The sequence below is a fragment of the Carassius auratus genome, unplaced genomic scaffold (genome assembly GCF_003368295.1).
Source record: "Carassius auratus strain Wakin unplaced genomic scaffold, ASM336829v1 scaf_tig00216647, whole genome shotgun sequence".
Lineage (NCBI taxonomy): Eukaryota > Metazoa > Chordata > Actinopteri > Cypriniformes > Cyprinidae > Carassius > Carassius auratus.
Window position 1 is genome coordinate 181,243 of NW_020528677.1, and position 20,048 is coordinate 201,290.

A 20,048-nucleotide genomic window follows, 5' to 3' on the forward strand; every position below is an offset into this window, starting at 1 on the left:
ATGAGAAGACATTTGAGAGACAGAGACAGAGACAGAGAGACAAAAGACACAACAGCAACACTCTAGAACTTTATATCATTACACAAAGCACCTAAACTATACACAACAGGATGCAGTTCATTTTCTCAAACAATGTTAGTGACCAGTTCTGTCGTCCTTGAGTGTGATGGACAACGAGCAAGATCTGTGTATTGCACTATGGGAGATGCTGCTTCAAACAACATCTCCAAATGCAAAACAAACTCAAAGGCAATGTGTATTTGGTGGAGATGGGTGTAACGAGCTAGGGCCAATAAGAGAGGAGAAGAAAGGGCAGAAGAGAGGCACAGAGAAAAGGAAAGCATTAAGAGAAGCATTCTTACCTGGCATCTGCTTCACTGTAGTACTCTCTGGCTACAATGTCTTCAAACAGTTCACCTCCAGTCACCCTAAAACACAGGAAGTTCAGCCTGGCTATTTGCTAATTCAAACAGAATTCATGTTCTAGTGCACATCCCTTCTTCAAGCTTAGTTTCCATGGAGACGAGAATCCAATGTAAAAAATCTCCAGAAAGCTAGAACTGTGAAAACCAAGTAGAAGGTTTTTAAGATTCACAAAGAAGGCATGCCATCGGGGAGGCACTTTTTTTTGTTGCCTATTTGATGATAACTTTTTATCCTAAAACATAATACACTTACTATCAACATGGTTTAGTTCAGTTCTTAAAAATGATCACTTATGAAGCCCATATATTCTTAAAAGGATGGTTTGAGAATTAGTTTTTTTAATAAATTCATCAAGTGGCTTTTGAAGACTTTGAATACAGCACTCCAGTGTTATTATGGTTTACAAAAATAAGCTATTAAAAATAGCTTACAGTCATTTAAATAAAGCTGAAATAAAATAAACGGAAAAAAAAACTTTTTTTAAAAATATGAAAAATTCTTAAACTGAAAAAAAAAAAAGTAATAATACATTTTTAAACCAAATAGAAAAATTAATAAAAACGAATAAACTTGACAAAAGCACTTAAAACAAAAACTGAAAATATAATAATAACTCAATTCAAATACTCTAATAGCATATAAATAATACTGAATGACACAACAGAACATGTGTCACATGTACCACTTTGTTTGACATTTTTGGAGCTTGACAGCCACTAGTTATTATCCACTTTCATCAGAAAACAGCAGCCTGAATGACAGCTAGATGTTTTAAAGTCCTCTTGGTAATTTCCTACTTAAAAAAAACTATTTACGATGGGATGTATGTCCAATCAATCAAAATAAAAAAACAAATGTCTTGGCCAATTTTATCACCCATACTTTCTGTCAAAGATACTGTATAAGCTTTATTCTAGTATAGTACAGCAAAATTAAGAACAAAGCAAATAGAACTTCGGTGATTAGATGCATTTTAGGTGTGGAATTTATGCTTTTTCAGTGTATTTTATCACACTTGTGCTGCCACATGAAAGCCAGTTTTTCCATGCAAGCCTTTCACCGTGTATAAACAGGCAAATGAATAGTATTTTCTAGCCAATTTGATCACTGGTCTTCATAACCAGTGCACAAAATACATATAAACTATATTGTAAAATTAATCAGCAATTACAACTTATTATGATCAATAACAATTTGTGCATGTGTCCTATATCATAAATACAATCATTCAGCTGCAGTGCTCCTTTAACGATCTTTCAGTGTTCAGTGACGTGAACTATCCATTTAACAGTGCAGAAAATCAGAATGTTGATGAAAGGCTTCAGGAGGCACATAACATATGAAGTATGAACCATTTTAAGCTGCGCTCTTCCTCACGTCAAAGCTAATTTGATGACAGGAAACTGAGGAACATTCTGACAGGAAGTGCACTGACACTTACAAATCAAACAGTAGGTAGTGGAAGCCCTCCTCTGATATACTGTCATGCAGACGAACTAAAACAAAAACAGAGAATTGAAGTTAGATTTTATTGTGGCTGAAGCGACAAAATCACACAACATCCACCTGACATAAGAGTATGAGAATAATAAACTGTCAAAAGCCCATTAAGAGTTTAAATGCTTAAAATGCTGTTTAATAATATACATGTCTCTGATTCTAATTGGTGGAGGTACAGCTCACCGATATTGGAGTGTTTCAGCAGACGACAGATTCGAGCTTCCCGTTCAAGCTTCTGATGGTCTGAGGGTCAAACACAGAAAAGCAGAAATTATAAATCACTGAACGGTGTGATATCAGCTGTAAAGAAACTGCCCAGGTATTGGTATTGATAAACCTTCTTTTTGTACTTATTTTGATGTTGAAGCTACATGTCCTAACACAATAAAATGATAAAAATCAAATCTCTTTATCACATTATATTGATAAATACTGATTAAAATAAAATGAAATAAATCTTTGACTTGACATGGTACCAATAAAGTGTGCATTTCAAAACGACTTACAGATCATGTTTCCATTGGTAATGACATAATCACCAACCTGATATGCCATTATGTTTTCTAAATATGTCATCATCACTATTTCCTGTGTCGAGTCTTGAGCATTTGGCACAAAACCATAAAAGGAGGTAGATATCACAAACTATAAGCTTGTCACAGTTGCGCTAAATCAACGTCCTAGATCTCATTCAGTCTTGATAAAAGGGTCAGTATGGCCCAGAATTGAGGATGGTTAGAGACTCAGCACAATGTTTAGATGTACACCTTCACTTTTACTGCAGATTAGATTTAAGGTTCAGACAGTAAAAAAAAAAATTGCTCGTGGTTCATATGTTTGATATGCTAAAAAAAAAGAAAAGAAAAAGGACTATATTCAAATAAAATGTAAAAAATAACAATAAAAAAAAATAATAATAAAATAAAAGTAGATGCAACAGAACAAATAAACACAATAGAGCAAAGATACAATTTTGGGTGTTTAACAGTAATCTTGGGTTATGTATCGCAGGTTTTTATTACGTTTGAATATTGTTACACTCCTACTAATATATAATCTATATTTCTTCTGATCAGTCATCTCAGGCTTGATCTCAACCCTTCATTTGTCCATATGTCTCATATATATATATATATATATATATATATCAACAAACCTTTCAATATAGGTCATGGTTGTTGAAGAGCACTCAACTAGCCCATCTCGACAGACAATGAACTGACTAGGCTGTTAATTACAATAATGATGATGATGCAAATGATGATGAGTTACTATAAGAGCGGAATAAATGCTCCCTTCTTGAAAATCAACAGAGAAAATTAAGAGAGATGGCATTAAACCCCATCAAGCCCAAGATGGATGAGGGCGACAAAATGTGTCTTAAGCTTATTATTTATGCTCTAGAAGGGCGTCTAATGTTTCCGCAAACTGATAGCAGCACAAATAACGCCTCAAGACGTATCAGAAAAACGAAATGCAACAGCAACACAAACAATAGTAAAAAAAAAAGCTTTCATTAATGACAGACACAGACTCAATATTTTTGTGGGAGTTATTGTTTTTTTTATTTTTTATTAAATATTACACAGCTTCAAAAAAAGTGTTTAAATGAACATTGTATATCAAATTAATTGTAATTCATGTTTAGTGATGTTTATGTTTAGAAAAACTCTAAATGCCCTAAATAAACAATTAAAAGTTTCATTTATCTTTTAGACAGTGATGTTGAATAGACAACACAAAAAAGTGGCCTTTTAAAACATTAATGTTGTATTTTTTTAATTCCATGACTCTCCTCATTAATTCAACACATTATTGAATTCTGCCTGGAATATGTTTCTAGCCGCTCCATCACATTTTGCTTTTCAAAGGAATAGTTCATCCAAAAAGGAAAATTCTCTCATCATTTACTCACTCTCATGTCATCCAAAAGATTTTTAGTCCATATAATGCAAGGGGACAGGACCACTTCAGAAACTACACAAAGTGTAATAAGACAGTCACTCTTTAAATCTTATTAGTTAATTTTTTTTTTTTTTTTTTTTTTTTACACATGTCTATAATTTTGCATAAGAATATGTTGATTCATCAACAGTGGTTGTATGAGTTACTGTCATATTCACTTTAGTAGTTTTTGAAGTGTCATTTTTGGATGCCCCATACACTTGCATTATACGAAGGGAGATGTTCTTTTCTAAAACTCTTTGTTTTTGTTCATCTGATAAATGAAAGTCATATATATATGAGATGGCATGAGGGTTGGAAGGATTGAGTTTCCTTTTAATCCCATTCCCTGTATTTTTTTTTTGTTTTGTGTGTTCCACTTTGCTTCATTTGAATTGTTTTTGTTGTTGCCCTAGATATATGTTTGACCAGTGCATTTTGTTTTGATTTCTCCCTTTATTCAAACTTCTGTATGTCTGTCAGAAAAAAAAAGTACTTTTCTTTTTTAAAACTTGAATACAATTTAAAGTTGTAAGTTTTTACTTTTACTCAAGTATGTTTTTGGTAAAATGTTTGAGTACTTTTTACACCTCTGACTATAGCCATGTTTCCACCACTGGAACTTTACCCAGGAACTAGGGACTTTGGGCTGGTACTCGGTGTGTTTCCACCGCAGGAACCAGGATCTAAATAAAGTTGGGGGTAAAAAAAGTTGTTTAAAACTCAAATATTCGTTTTATTTTTGAAGACAGCGCATATTTAAAAATTTGTTTTGTCAATTTTGGAGACGATCAGTGGGAGCTCAGTGCTCATGTTTACCAACGAAAGCAGCCTCGACTCGGCTAGTCCTTCTGACTTTAGTCGCTAAACAAAATATAATTAATTTTGGGCAAATCTAACAGGTAATCTTAGGTCTTTATTCAATTAATCTATTAATATGTTAAAATTAAGATAAAAAGAGGCAATACTATTCTATATGATATTTCGTTTCATTGTAACGCAGGCTATACAGGCCTAAATTAGGGCTGCACGATGTGTCGTTTAAGCATCGATATCGCGATGTACGAATCCACGATAGTCACATCGTAGGATGTGCGATGTAGGCTGTCATAGTTGATCCGTTATTCATTAACCGTACGTACCGGCCAGCTGCTCCCCGGCCCTTGACGAATGTGATTTGCGGATTAATTGCACAGCTAAACTATCATAGAGTGAAAGTTTTGACAGAGAGAGAGAGATAGAGAGAAAGCAAGAAAGCATGCGTGATAGAGAGACAGAGAGAGAGCAAGAGAGCGCGAGTGAGAGAGCCGCACGCTCACCATCTTCAAACAACATGAGCGCTGTCTTGCTCTCTCTCCCTCGCGCATATTAATCAATTGACATGATGGTGTCGATGTTTAAATCATTTAAAATGAGAATGTAAGTGTGCTCACCCCATTTTTGTTTGTAAGAATTTTTTTTTATTAGATTTCATATCGCAATATATATCGCAGAAAAATAAAATATTGCAATGTCATTTTTTCCCAATATCATGCAGCCCTAGTCTACATATTTCTCTGAACGACATTTCTGTAGCTATTAATATGTTTAAATGAAAACAAAAGGAGGCAGTGTTCTTTTATATCATATTTCATCTTATTGTAAATATAAAGTGAGGAAAATGGTTACTTTGACTGTGGTGGAAACGCAGAAAGCAACAGGTCTGGAAGGGGGATTTCCTGCCATAAAAAAAAGTTACTGGTACATTTGTTTTGGGTAATTTCAGTGGAAACGCGGCATACATCACCCAGTGACATAGGGAGTTTCATATGAAGAGCCAATTACACGGTTCAGATTCAGAATTATTTTTTTTCTTCATTTAATCATGTTCCACCTTTACCTATTATTCAGTATTTTATTGTTAACAGAAATCCCTTTTCAACAAACGACTCGTTTGGACTACTACGCATATTTTCCCGGGATTTGTGATATCACTACGTTTTGTCACTAAGTGTCGAAAACACTCTAGCTTTCCCAAGGCAGACAAATTTATAATCATCCGGGTTTAAATCGCACTCAAACTGATTTGATTTTGAATCAATATTTACACTGAAGCTTGCAGGCGGCTATGGTAAGGAGCATGACATTTCCCAACCAGGTGTCAAGTAGTGCCAGTCACAACATACATTGGCCCAGCTAACCAATCACAGCACATATCGTATGTCAGAAGGCCGGCCTTCATTTGATACAGGAACTATTCGAGCCGTTCATGCCAGACTGGGGAGAGATATTGTTATAATATAAAATGTGAAAAATATTTTTTTTTTTTTTTAATCAAACAACCTAGTGTGACAGCCTGTTCTAGTACACCCCCAAAACTAAATCAAGACTTTGTAAATGAGCATAATAGGACTCCTTTAATGGCTTTGCAATGCCTTATCTTACTCTTACTATCCCCTACCATAGAGATAGGCTTCTTGATTGGCTAACAACAACAACAACAAAAAAATGTCTCTGGAATCCCACCCCTTTGTCTGTTGCTGATGTGCACTGACCTTTAACTCAGCTGCTGGGCATTCTCCGAGTTGTACACATACTCCTGAAGCTGTCGCAACAATAGAACGCCAACACCAAACACTGTCAACCCAGCTATAGAGCTCCAGTGGAGCTAATGAGTTCCCCACAGAAGCTCTCTTCCTATACCACTTTTACATAATACCTTTAATAAACCACTACACACTTAATTTCCTAAACAAAATATAAACTTCAAGGTTAAAACCATGCCTTGCTAGTAAAAAAAAAGAGGAAAAACTAGATATTTTCAAAATGAACAACATCTAGCAGTGATTCCCCTGGGTGTTTCCTTCTTAATTTCATGAAGCAAAAATAATACTTTCCATATGCAAAGTACACAAAAATAACGATTTATACAACAATTTGTCTCCTCTGTGTCTCTCCCCATTAGCGCAGTGCCATTTCAAAGAACATCTGCTGAACGCAAACTGCGTACACGATTCTGTGTCAGCCGCGACACAAGAATACATTTTCTACATCCATTTACGCTTAATTGAATAAAGTTTTTTTATTTTTTTTTTTCTTCACGTACAAAAAGTATTCCCAGCACTTAATAACGTTGCGGCTGAACCACTGATGGGAGATGGACTATTCTGACGATGTCTTTCATACTTTTCTGGACCTTGACAGTGTAATTTACTTGTCAGTGAATGAGACCGTCACAAGCCTCCCGGTTTTCATCCAAAATACCTTAATTTGTGTTCCGAAGATGAACGAAGCTTTTACGGGATTGGAACGACATGAAGGTAAGTGATTAATGACAACATTTTCATTTTGGGGTGGAGTATCCCTTTAAGTACCCAACTATTTTTGAGATGATTGTACAGGGCGAAGTGCACAACAAACCATACAACTAAACTGCAGCATTCTTAAAATATAATAATAACTAAAATAATTAGTGTAAGATAAACCAGTAGACAAATCAATGGTTAGACTACTAGACTATTACTACGACGCAACTCTAATGGGTCTTATTACAATTCACATTTCATGAACTCATTTGCTCGTTTTTCCAGGGTCATGTCCATCTCTCTGGGTCAGATGAGAGTCCCGTGCTCCAGGCATGTAACTATGCTTGTTCTCTGCTTCTTTTGCACGCACGCATGCACGTACACACACACACACACACACACAGTTGCCAAGTGCCAAAGGTGCTTTCACTGTCAGACCTCTCTTTATGTCTTTCTTTCAAACAGTCATTCATGATGATTCCTTATCTCTCTCTCTCTTTCTCTCCCACACATTCCCTTTCTGTATATCTAGGTCACATTCCCTCTCTCATGCCCACCCTCCTTCTAACCTCTTGACAGATCATATTGTTTCTCTCTCCTCAGAGTAACTCTCAGCCTAAAGACAGTCCCTCCTAATCTACACGACCCGACACAGCGCTACATTTTGTCAAATAAATGTTAAATTCTACACTGTAAACATTCATCATCCTATACTTGCTTTTTTGTGACAAAATGGTACAATAACACAAAGCTACAAAAAAGAAAAATGAGAGATGATGAATGAGAGAGAGAGAATTTAAAAGCATTTAAAATAATCATCTTGACCCTTATGGATGGTAGTGTATATGACATCATATCACAGTGAAAAACACACACAAACGAAAAGACAACCTGGACACAATCTTGACAGGTTTTATAATAACCAGTCTTGAGTGCATCAAAAAAGTAAACACTTAAAAGACTAATCTATTTTACTAATCTACAGTACATTCCCAACCTTAATTTGATTTCCTCTGACCAGAAATCAGAAAGCATTGTGTCTCTCCACACAAGCTGTATTTAGAGGGTTGTTGGGTCTATTTTAAAAATGTTTTTCAGTGCCTGCGGAATCAAGTACATGTCAAGTGCTTGTTCTCCACATTACACGTTCTCACTACAATGACCACACAGCTGAAGGGACATGACGAGGATGACACTTTGGCAAAGCAATTGCTGGCTTCAAGTTTCAGGAGGGAGGACAAAAGGGCATAAAAAGATTCACACCCCTCAACAGCGGGATGGCGTAAAAACTGAAAATCTCTTTCTGCCATTTCATTGGTGTAGTTTCTGTCTCATTACCATGATGTCTGTATCTGCCTTTGGCACTGACAGTAACCATGGAAGCAGATTTAAATATAGTTATCAGCATGTTGTAGAACTTTGAGTCTACTTTGAATGTTCTGTAACTGAATTTCTGAGAGTGGTACCCTACTGGTACCACAGTATCCTTTGATGTAAATACAACAATACATGAAACTTATCATTTTTGAGAACCATACTGCATATAAAAGAATCATACTATTACCATCTACCATCACTGCACATAGTGAAAATGGAACGAGCTGGAAATTCATCATCCATTTTCTAAATGCATCTTAAAGATCTTACTGTGAACTATTCATTCATGCACATTTCATATTTTCAAGATATTTTTTGACCTTGTACCTTTTAATCAAAATGCCATAACTGATGGATAGAGCCAAATTCCCTTAAAACATTTTTTTTTCTTTTTCAATAATCCATTTCATTCAGAAGTATGTCACAGTACAGAAGAATACTTTGGTAACATTGCAACTTTAAAGGACAATGTTTTACCACGTTGTATATTAGTTGTAAAATTGTTCCTAGAATTAAAACCCATCCATTATAATGTTCCGAAAAAGAAAAACATGTTCAGGAATTGACTAACCTCTGGCGGAGAGTTTTTTCGTGTTGATAATTTTGGCGGCGTATTCTTGGCCCGTGCTCAACTTCACACATCGTCGCACCACTGAAAACGCTCCCCTGGAATAAAAGACAGATTGATTGAGACTTTAAGCATGTAGACCTGACAGTATAATAGCAACATAGTCATAATAGTTCTACATGCTGAGAGTGAAGTTTCTGTAGTATGAAAATTCTAATTCAAAACACCAGACAGACTGCCTCAAACCCTGGTTCTACCCTGGTTTGTTTCTAAAACTTCAGAAGGGAAAAAACAGAAAAAAGAGAGTAAGATAATGCCCCCCCCCCCCCCCAGGTTAAACACAGCAGATTATTTATTCATCGCAAATGTCCCTGCATCACATGATCACACTGTCGGACTCTTTTGCAGAAGTAGCTGTTCAACTGTGAAGGCTAACGTCACTAAAACGAGAGCTAAATCTGGCGGCCTGTATTAATAAATTATACTCAACTGGGTTTGTGTTATATGAATAAAACAGCAGAGCAGGTTTGTCATGTTTAATAGGTTTTCACATCTTATCAATTAATCACCTTTATTTATATAGTGCTTTAAACAAAATACATTGCGCCAAAGCACTGAACAACATTCATTTGGAAAACAGTGTCTCAATAATGCAAAATGATAGTTAAAGGCAGTTCATCATTGAATTCATTGATGTCATCTCTGTTCAGTTGAAATAGTGTCTGTTTTAATTTGCAATCAGGTCAACGATATCGCTGTAGATGAAGTGACCCCAACTAAGCAAGCCAGAGGCGACAGCGGCAAGGAACCGAAACTCCATCGGTGACAGAATGGAGAAAAAAACCTTGGGAGAAACCAGGCTAGACCTGGCAAGAAAGACGACTGGCCTAAAACAACATTTTCGCAAATTCTACATTTATGCAATAATGCAAACATTGATGTAGCTGAAGTTTGCATCTCTTATTTTTATCATACATGTGTTGTAATAAAATCCAAAAAGGCATTATTGCACAAATACGCATAACTCATATAGGTAGGTAAGGCTAAATGATTGGGAGGAAATTAATCAAATTGCAATTTTTCTGATAATAATTGTGATTGCAATTTTAATAATAGCAACAATTATTAAGAATTAATAATAAAATATGAATAAATGACTAATTAATACTAAATCTAATACATTTAAAAAATGTAACTATTGCAACATTTATATTTTTTATATAAAGGCTACTGTTTTATATATATTTGATATATACCGTTTGATTTATATGGAGTATTTACACATTTTTAAGCCAAATGTTTTCAGAGTATGTCACAGCAGCATCCATCTGTTATTTTAAGAAACAAAACTGTTGCCAACCATAGCAGCAGCCGTTTACTTGCGAGCCTTGAATGCGCCCCGCTCATAAAAATAGGATTTGTTGCAGAGAGGATCCAAAACAAGATAGAAAATAGCCCATTACTTCTACATTATGATTTTTTTCCTTCAAAATTTACTGTGAACCGAGCAACTACCAACTGTTAGCGAGTAAATGAACAAAGTGCTGTGCTTCCCTCTGAAATGTTCTGCGCATACATTGAATGTAACTGCTGACCTTCGCAATTTCATAATTCTATTCATCCTGCAGCCTTATATGTGGGTCTATTAGAATGTACACTAAAAGTTGAACTGCATAATTTTAATAGTGTAAATCAGCCAGATATCCCCATTGACCCTTACTTTAATTTTTTCATACGTCCATGGTGTTAGTGTGAAAAATCCATTGGTGGCATCAAAAATACTTTAGAAAAAAAGTCATCTGACATCATTAAAAAAAATATTTCAAAAATCTCAAAACCACTGCCAATCGTGTCAGGGGTCGTCTCTAGGCATTATTTAACAAACCGCAGTCACCCGTAAGTGCTCTTCAATGGGGCCTGTTTTTGTCAGGCCAGTTAAAGTGTCTATTACAGTGATTTATAAGAACTGGATGTGTGTGTGTGTGTGTGTGTGTGTGTGTGTGTACTGGTATACATGGTTTATGAGGACACAAATGAGTATAATGAAATGGAACCCTGTAAAACAAACTGTTTAAAAAAACAAAAACAAAAAAACATACAAAACAGTGTTTTATGAAATTTAAAAATTGGCAGTATTTTTCTGAAGGGGGTAGGTTTTAGGTGTAGGGCGATAGAAAATACAGTTTGTACAGTATGAAACCATTATGCCTATGTAGAGTCTTCATAAACCACAGATGCAAGTATGTGTGTGTGTGTGTTTGTGTGAGACACAAAGATGCCAGTTCCTCCTCTACAACCACCTTTCCCTGCATTAATGCAATTGACTGGAGCTACAGTGTAGAAGAGAGAACTAAACACACAGGTCACATGCAATTCTGTACTATAATGTGCCGTCAGAGGTCATGTGCAATAATATCACAAATTTAGAATATCTCTGCTGATTTGAGCAGCAGTGCGCAATTTGAATGTTGTTTTCTGCTAGACCTCAGGCCTGAGGGATGATGAGACCCTCATCAAATGCTTTTGCCCTGCTGCCCCTTCAGATCCATGAAAGCATCACTAAATCCTTGCTGTTCATTTCCTCTTCCTCTCTATCTCAGCATTCACTCATTGTTCCTGTAATACTTGATTCCCAGGGAGAATTGCATAACCTCTACATTCAATCCCAGTTCTAAAAAAAAAAAAAAGAGATGGCTGAGAACGAGAAAAGAGATAACTATGCACTTAAACGCATGTAAAGCACTGACTATCCAGACTCAGATTAAAGGAAGTCATATTTGTACACATTATGACTCGTCTCGTGGTAAACAATGCATTATTTTGACGGTTCTTACAAAGAATGATTTTTTGAATGATAATAATGTAAGCATATGAAATAGGCAATCGTAGTAGTAGCAGCGTTTTTTCCTATTGTCCATTCCAAACAGTTAATTTCAAAGAACCGATTCAAAATAACGATTCAATGATTCAGGCCATGATTTAATCACGTCATCACGTGGTCCCTGAAATTCCAGCATAACATTTTACAAGCTCAAAAACATTTCAAATAGTCATATCTCACCCCCTCAGAGTCACTTATAGCCTAAATATAAATTTAATTTGCAATCCTAAAATTCTAAATCAATTAAACCTCTTGGTTGAAAAGATTTTACACAAATGGAATTTTCGAATCTGTAATCAACCCGTCATACAGTAAAGACGGAAACATAATTCCAGTACGTTTTAATTTGTTTATATTTCTGCTACTGAAATAAAGTTTGCCTCAAGTTGCAAGTGTTCTATCAGTTCACTCCAAATGCAGAGACAACAGAGTTCATTTTAGAACCATTTGCACCGATTCAGTCAGATTCGTGAACAAATTGTTCAGATTGTGAACAGGATCAACCGATTCCTTTAAGGATTCTGAATCAGCACGATTAGTTCAAGAATTTGACATCGCAATATCATAATACAGTATTTATAGTAAAGCACCAAGATGTTGATTATGTGGAAATGTCAAATACTGCCCAGAGCAAACTGCCACTACATTTTGCTCTTGCATTTCTAGTTTTAGATCTAATGATCATGGAATATTTGCTCGAGGGGCGTTGCACTAATCAATATTTTGTTGCATCTGCGGTAAGTGGGTTGTTTTGAAATCATTTTAGAGGGTCTGAGTGCTGGTCAGCGGATCTTGGCAGGACTTGCGTGTGTCCCTCTGTCACAACACGTTTATCGGGGCACCACCACCTCGCGCTTGCTGTCAGTTTGGTAACCCTGCCCAAATATCATCGTGCAATCTTCATGCAGGACAGTTACACACATGCACAACCGTTACCCTCGTGATACTCACTTGCCCAGCTCCTCGTACAGCTGATATTCGTCCGTGAAGCGCGTACATGTAGTCGTGGCCATGTCTTCCCGTCTCGAACTCGGACACGTTTTAAGAATTAATAATCGATTCAGCGAGCTAGAGCGTCCGGGCTATTCACCTCGTTTTTGCGTTCAAAAAAAGCCTGATATGTCTTGAAACTACTGTTTTATGGTTGAGTAGGATAACGTGTATGCTGACGGCGGGCGTCCTCACCCCCGCGCTGTGCTCCAATCGCCTGCCTTCAAAATAGACTGCGAGAGCGCGCTGACAGCTGACTCAAGCTCGCCACCTATCGGCGCGTGCAGAAATAGCGTGCGTGGGCGCGCGGCTGTACTGTTATTGTAACTCCAAATAGGGACAAACCATGAGGGGGGCTATTTGTATTTCGATGAGCTCTTACGTAATCGTGATAGCGTCGTGTAAACCGACGTAAAAATAAATAAAGCATTTATGGTAGACGAGAATAAAATATTCAATTCATGCAAACATCGTAAATTTAACATTAAGAAAATTATATAGGCTAATACACCATTTTTAAAATTCAATTTAATTCATTAAAATTCATTAATTTGCATTTAAAATATTTTATTTACATTTTTATTTTTTTAAATTCTGTTTCATACTCTGATTTGTGAAGCACTATGAGCTCTATTATATGAACAGCTCAGTGTATAAATAAAGTGTATTATTGTTAATTTTTATATTGATATATTATTATGTTCTCTTTTACATTGACAAGTATAATTGAAAAGGGCAGTTTTCCTTGAATGGCTGGTGACTGGCATGGTTTTTGTTGGTTTCCAATGACCTTTCACATGTATATGGAATACACAGTGTTATCTTTCGCAATAATATTATAAAAAAAATGTTATTTTTTATTTTTACACTGAAATGTTTATTATTATTATTATTATTTTTTTAGCTAATGGGTCCATTATGTTTACATTGCTCATTTGGTTGTGTGTGTGTGTGTGTGTGTGTGTGTGTGTGTGTGTGTGTGTGTGTTTTCAGCCATTAGATAACGAACTTGGACACCCACTCGGATATTTAATATTCAGCTCAATGTCAACATCATTAACCCCAATTACACTAATTAGAGTTGGTATGACTCATTAGGAGTGTTTTGGTTCTCTGTGGAGGAGGGGCAGAAATGTACAAGAACATCATGAAGATCAATGCAAAAGAGATTCGGCCGAGAATGGTTTAGAGCCAGTCACACATTTTCAGTTATTTATTCATTGTTAGGCTCACATGATGATGGCTCACTGAAAAATATTTGTGGTTTTATCAATATTGAATGATCTGTAAATGACCAAACTGAAAAAAATAAAAAATAAATAATAATAATAATAATAATAAATTATTGCTTGAAAAATATTAACATGCACACTCTTACTCATCACTGTCAGTTGGGCAAATTCATGAATTCAATTCAGAGTGCAATATTCATGACTCAAGAGCAAATGTTAAATCAAACCCAAGTTTAGAACCACACACACACACACATACTTAAAATACAGAATCATTAATCACAGAGTCTTTGATGGGAGTTCGAACAGTATTCAGTCATTCTGGGCCCTTGAAAATGAAAGGACTAATTTAAGTGTTCAGCATTTCTCCTATAATAAGTCCCTCGTTGCTTCCACTAAGACCGGTCGGTGGATGTGGTTGGAGGGCTCGTCAACGGAATTGTGAACACCGGTTCCTTCCCTATAAAGTTTCAACTCGGTTTGGTTTGCTTTGTTTATTCTTATGTTATGATTAGTTTAACTGGGTTCTGTCAGACGCTTGGACCATTCGTTTGTTTGACGGAATAGTGTTTTGGTCTGTTGATTTCTTTAAGTTTTCTATTTATATTAATAAATATCTTTGTTGCAACCTACCAATCTGACTATGTCTTCCTCATTTGTCACAGCTTTGAGCCGGTCGTGACACTGGTCACATCGAATTTGTATTTACTAAATTTGTTAAATCTAAGCATTTCAGAGGTAAATCCATACAAGAAAGAATTCTCATTCCTCATTGATTTTATAATGACAGCAATGGCTATAGAGGGAGCAAAAGGTAAAATTCAATGAGACACAAAGGGCTTTACGTATATTCTACTGCCTTGTCTATGAAAAGAGACTGTCCCACAGTAAGACGCAATGCATTGACATGAAGGTGACTAAGGAAATCAGCGTTTGAAAAGCTCCACCGTTAGGACTCTAGTCCTCCAGCAGGAGGCGCTGCAGAGACCCCTCACAGCTGTCACCCTCTCGAACCAGTTTTAGCTGAACAAAAACAAATATATTTATTTACTATTTACACAATTAAACCCATTTTAATGCCACATCTGAGTTTGGGAAGAAAAACTGTCAAATCCAGTACTGTGGTTTTAGCTGTGCAGATTTTTTGCTGCAAAAACTTAATCCCCGTCAGTCCCTGCATTAAATTCTGTGCAAATGAAGGGTGTGAGTCATGTGTGCGTGTGTGTGTGTTATTCAAGGACACATTAAATTAATAAAAAATGAGAGTACAGACATTTATAATGTTACAAAAGATTTCTATTTAAAATAAATGCTGTTTGTTTGAACATTCTATTTATCAAAAATTCTTAGAAAATAAAAAGGTATCAAAGTTTCATCAAAAATATTAAGCAGCACAACTGTTGATAGTAAACCGTAATGTTTTTTGAGCACAAAATAATCATATTAGAATGACTTCTGAAGGATCAAATTAATCGGGAGGTGTGGGGGCCATCTTACCACATCTATTCTTATATGCAGTTCATGGACACCTTATTTGTCAATTACGCATTATCTATTGTTATTATTATCCAACTCTGAGGTTCTCCCTTAGATGAACTGCTTCTACGACTTGTTCTCATTTGTCAGTCACTTTAGATAAACTCTGTTAAATGAATAAATGTTAATGTAGACACCAACTAAATGTGTCCCCGCCTCACCTCTCCAGATGTGAGGTAGGAGAGGGAGTTGGTGTTGAAAGGCTGTAGAAGAGTAGGAGGAGGCACACAGCTGCCCACTCAAAGCAGCGGTGCCAGTGGGCAGTAGATCAGAAACAAACCCCCTGGATCCAGACTAGAGACAGGGCAGCGCACAGCACAGAGGCGTCATCAACCCGTCAGAAGAGATGGAGGAAGTTTGAATTGGCCTTAAATCTGACATGGATTTTCCCTGTTCTTTTTTTTTTTTTTTCGTACAATGAAATACATAATTTTTCATTATGCTTTGTATAATAAAAAATCTGGCCAATACCAAAAAACTGATATAATTATATATATAATATATCAGAATATAATTGCTATGGTAAATAACCAATAAATGGCAGATGATAACTTTTATTCTATTCATACAATTTTGTCTAAATAAATAAATTAGAAATACAACTTTAAAACCAAAATAAATCATTTTAAATGCTGTAAGTGAATGTAGGCATTACAACACTGAAATATACAGTATTAAAAATGGACATTCATTTTAAGATTAGCTAAAGATTACATTTAATAATATAAATTAGTGTTTTTAAAAATCAAGTTTAAGCAGGCATTATGTGACAACAAAGAAAATCCAAATCTAAAAATAGACAATTAAATATTCAGTATCGATCGATATATATCCAATACTCATCATAAATTACAAAATAAATTTCTAATATCAGCAGACATCCAATGTGATTCTAATATTCTATTCTAATATATTGTGCACTCATAATTATAACGGTCTTTGCTGCCAGAACTTTCGAAATAAGTAAAACATAAAATGCTACAAATAGAGAGAGTACAGTAAATGCATTTATTGCTAGAGTAGTGAAGAATGTGGCATCTCTAAATCCAGCCATGTGTATAACAATCCAACAGAGAATTACAAATTCTTACAGACAAGGAAACTGTCTCATTTCAGTGACTAATTTGGATGAACAGAATGTTCTAGATGTCTGTCTCTCACCAGAGGCAGAATAAGTGGGTAGAACTGGGAAGCAGTGCTCAGCGTGTCCATGGAGACAATGAGGCCACGCAGTCTTAGATGCTGATGTACAGAGCTCCGCGGACCAGGCAGCAGCACTTCACTTTTGCGAAAACTGTAAACGTAGACAGGTAGGACTCTCAGAAACTGAGGCAACACCAGCTGACAGAAAGAAAGACACACACAGAGAAAGAGAGAGCAGAATGATATTCAAGACTCTATTATTCAAACGAAATAGGATTCATTTATAGGATTCACTTAGAATAACTTCTCAATATTATTATCTGTGTCTGCACCGTTAATATGGCTAATGAATGGTAAAATTAATTGAGACTGGGGTAACAGTATATTAGACTATCTATCATTTTAAAAATACCCCCCCCCCCCACACACACACACACACTATTTACTAATAACTGTCTAGGGCTTTTACACAAACAAGGCAATGTGACAAAAGGGTGACTATTTATTTAAGAAATTAAAAATGATTTGGCCTGAAAACTTATTTTTTAAGTGGTATCACCCATCATTGTTAAATATTTGACTTAGATTATTGCTTAATCTGAAACATTATCTGAACATTCAATAGTGTGTGCTGGCCTAGTAACTTACGAAACCTATGAAAGATCCTCGCTAAAGAGAGAATAATATATGAAGAACTAACCTGTCCTGGGGACACAGAGGCAATGCAGCGGTGTTTCCTGAAGCAAGACAACATCTCAGTAACCTCTGTCTGTAACTCCTCACGCAGGGACTGCAGCGGACTCTCCAGTGCTAGTGAATACACTGATACTCACACACACACAAAGTAAAGTTATAAACACTGAGCTCAGTGGAATAAAAACAACTGATTATAAAATGTTAATTATGATAAGTTCTCGAGGCAGCCTAACTGGGCTCTAAGGTTTTTTACATCTGACATAATAGGCCATGAGGGTGTTACTGATGTCGACTGAGTGCAGATGGCATTAATTACCTGTAGTCTGTTATAGCAGATGATACCACCCCCTGTGAGAAAGGGGATGTGCCCTGGCAAAGCCCCGCCTACTTCCTGATGGGAGAACACAAAGATGTGCACACTGCAGCCTTGAGTGACACACTCTTTAGCCAATGAGATCGAGGAATCTGGTCCTTGGAACATGGACTAACATGAAACTAAGCGGAAGCAGATACATAAAAAACTTAACTCAAAACTACCTTTATGGCTAATATTGTGGAAAAAAATGCATGCTCTTTAATTCACCTTCACCTTCAACTTTGATTTCATCTTGGTTTTAAGAATGTTGTAGGCAGTATGGTCACATTACTGTATGCAACAGACAACAAACACTGTTTTTATACTTTTCTTGCAGTAGAATGTGAGGAGCGTCTCGGCCTAGCTGCTTCTAAAGGTGTCTAGCAGCTGACAGGAAGTGGACAGAATAACAGTGTGCATCCGTGTCATGTTCTCTCCAGAAGAGTAACTACATGATAGCACAAACTACACCAGCAAATGAGAAGGGAATCAAACAGATGAATAATAACAAATACATTAAATAAACAGCATATTAAATTATTTATCATAACCATTACTCTCAGATAAGTGTAATTTATTAAACAAAATGTTATACTATGATTTAATATGATAATTTATGATTATATATCAATCCATACATTCACCGACATCACATCAATACTTCCTGTAAGGCTACACCCCTCTTTTTATCCAAAGACTTGTGAGTGAACTCAAATGCCAGAGCTGTGCGCCAATCAAGCGCTGCCATGGCAACACAGTAAGAGTCAGGATCGGTGATGAAGGAGCCATAGCAACCAGATAAGCGCATCTCTGCAAAACACAGTGATTGAGCTGTTAATATAATATATAGTAGCTATCTACCAATAATATCTGGTATTCACACATTGAATTCAAGTTATGAACAAGTGACTATCCATTCTAGTACTAAAAAAAGATTATATATTTGGCAAATCGTCATGTTTTATTTAGACTATGACCCATATGCTCTGTGTCTAATTTGATTACATCTCAAAAAGAAAGCATCATACAATAAAATTAATTGAAAGCTAAACTACAGTCTTTATATTTAGTTCTTCTCAGTCTCAGTTCCTCCCTGTTTTAGAATCTAGTATTTAGATGCCCCTGTGGTGACCTTTACTGACAAAAACTCGGAGTTGAACTTTGAAGGCCATCTGCATGTTCACACATCTGCTCAAATCAGCTCGGAAGCATTCCTGTTCCATCTCTTACCGCATAGGAAAAATACACAGAAAGACACAGTATGAATTGACAAGGTTTGTTCACACTACATTAAACATGGTTGTCACTCCTCTTCTGAGTGCTCAACCCAGTTCTCTTCACACAGAGGGAAGTGGACAGAATAATTTTTTTTTTTTTATTTTGTTTATGAAGAAAAAGAAAAAGAAAAAATATTTTTTTGTCCATTGCTACAGTGCTCTAAATGCAGGAACAGTCCTCTCAAAGCAGCACTGGATAAAGTGGCTTGCTCAGGGCGACTATGATAATAGAGCAGGAAGGCGAACTTTGTAACACTTTCAGTTAATAAGATGTCTAGAAAAACCTTGTATTAGCAGCAGAGACTTTTAACAAGTACCAACCATTATGATATTCCAGGCTAATTCTCGAGGCAGCCATAGGGTTGTTTTGAAATTTCAAATCTGTGAAGCAGTTTTAGAGAAACTGGGCTCTAAGGTTTTCTACATCTGATGTAATAGGACATGAGGGTGTTACTGATGTTGACTGAGTGCAGATGGCATTAATTACCTGTAGTCTGTTATAGCAGATGACACCACCCCCTGTGAGAAAGGGGATGTGCCCTGGCAAAGCCCCGCCTACTTCCTGATGGGAGAACACAAAGATGTGCACACTGCAGCCTTGAGTGACACACTCTTTAGCCAATGAGATCGAGGAATCTGGTCCTTGGAACATGGACTAACATGAAACCAAGAGGAAACTTTTATATAAACCTCAAAACTACCTTTATGGCTAATATTGTGGAAAAGAATACATGCTCTCTAAATCACCTTCACTTTGCTAGAGATGAAGAAACCAGAGTTTTTCTGATTTGTGCTTTCAGAAACAAGGTGAGGCATGTTGAATTTTTCAGCAAGAGCAC

General features: G+C 36.2%; 1 protein-coding gene and 1 long non-coding RNA gene across 51 annotated transcripts in view; both read right to left on the reverse strand.

Annotated features, from left to right (window-relative positions):
• LOC113098767 (calcium/calmodulin-dependent protein kinase type II subunit beta-like) overlaps positions 1–13,222 on the reverse strand; it is a 56,033-nt gene extending 42,811 nt beyond the window's left edge. For 21 of the 48 annotated variants that reach the window (XM_026263814.1, XM_026263812.1, XM_026263805.1 and 18 more), the window contains exons 1-5: positions 12,932–13,222; positions 9,103–9,197; positions 2,110–2,169; positions 1,868–1,922; positions 363–428 (exon numbers count right to left, since the gene is read on the reverse strand). In XM_026263814.1, coding sequence (XP_026119599.1) covers positions 363–428; positions 1,868–1,922; positions 2,110–2,169; positions 9,103–9,197; positions 12,932–12,993 — 338 coding nt within the window. In that variant the 5' untranslated portion in view covers positions 12,994–13,222. Of the gene's footprint in view, positions 1–362; positions 429–1,867; positions 1,923–2,109; positions 2,170–9,102; positions 9,198–12,931 lie in introns of those variants that run through there. The other 27 variants (XM_026263826.1, XM_026263824.1, XM_026263837.1 and 24 more) reach the window with 3 other exon arrangements.
• A 3,513-nt stretch (positions 13,223–16,735) lies between these two features.
• Positions 16,736–18,547, reverse strand: LOC113098775 (uncharacterized). Of its 3 annotated transcripts, none has more exons than XR_003289199.1 (4): positions 18,167–18,547; positions 17,894–18,061; positions 17,582–17,703; positions 16,736–17,079 (listed from the first exon to the last, which is right to left on the reverse strand). It is a non-coding gene; the product is annotated as an uncharacterized LOC113098775 (long non-coding RNA). The 3 variants fall into 3 exon arrangements; XR_003289197.1 differs by having other exon boundaries at positions 17,894–18,072; XR_003289198.1 differs by having other exon boundaries at positions 18,161–18,547.
• Between the last annotated feature and the right edge of the window lie 1,501 nt (positions 18,548–20,048).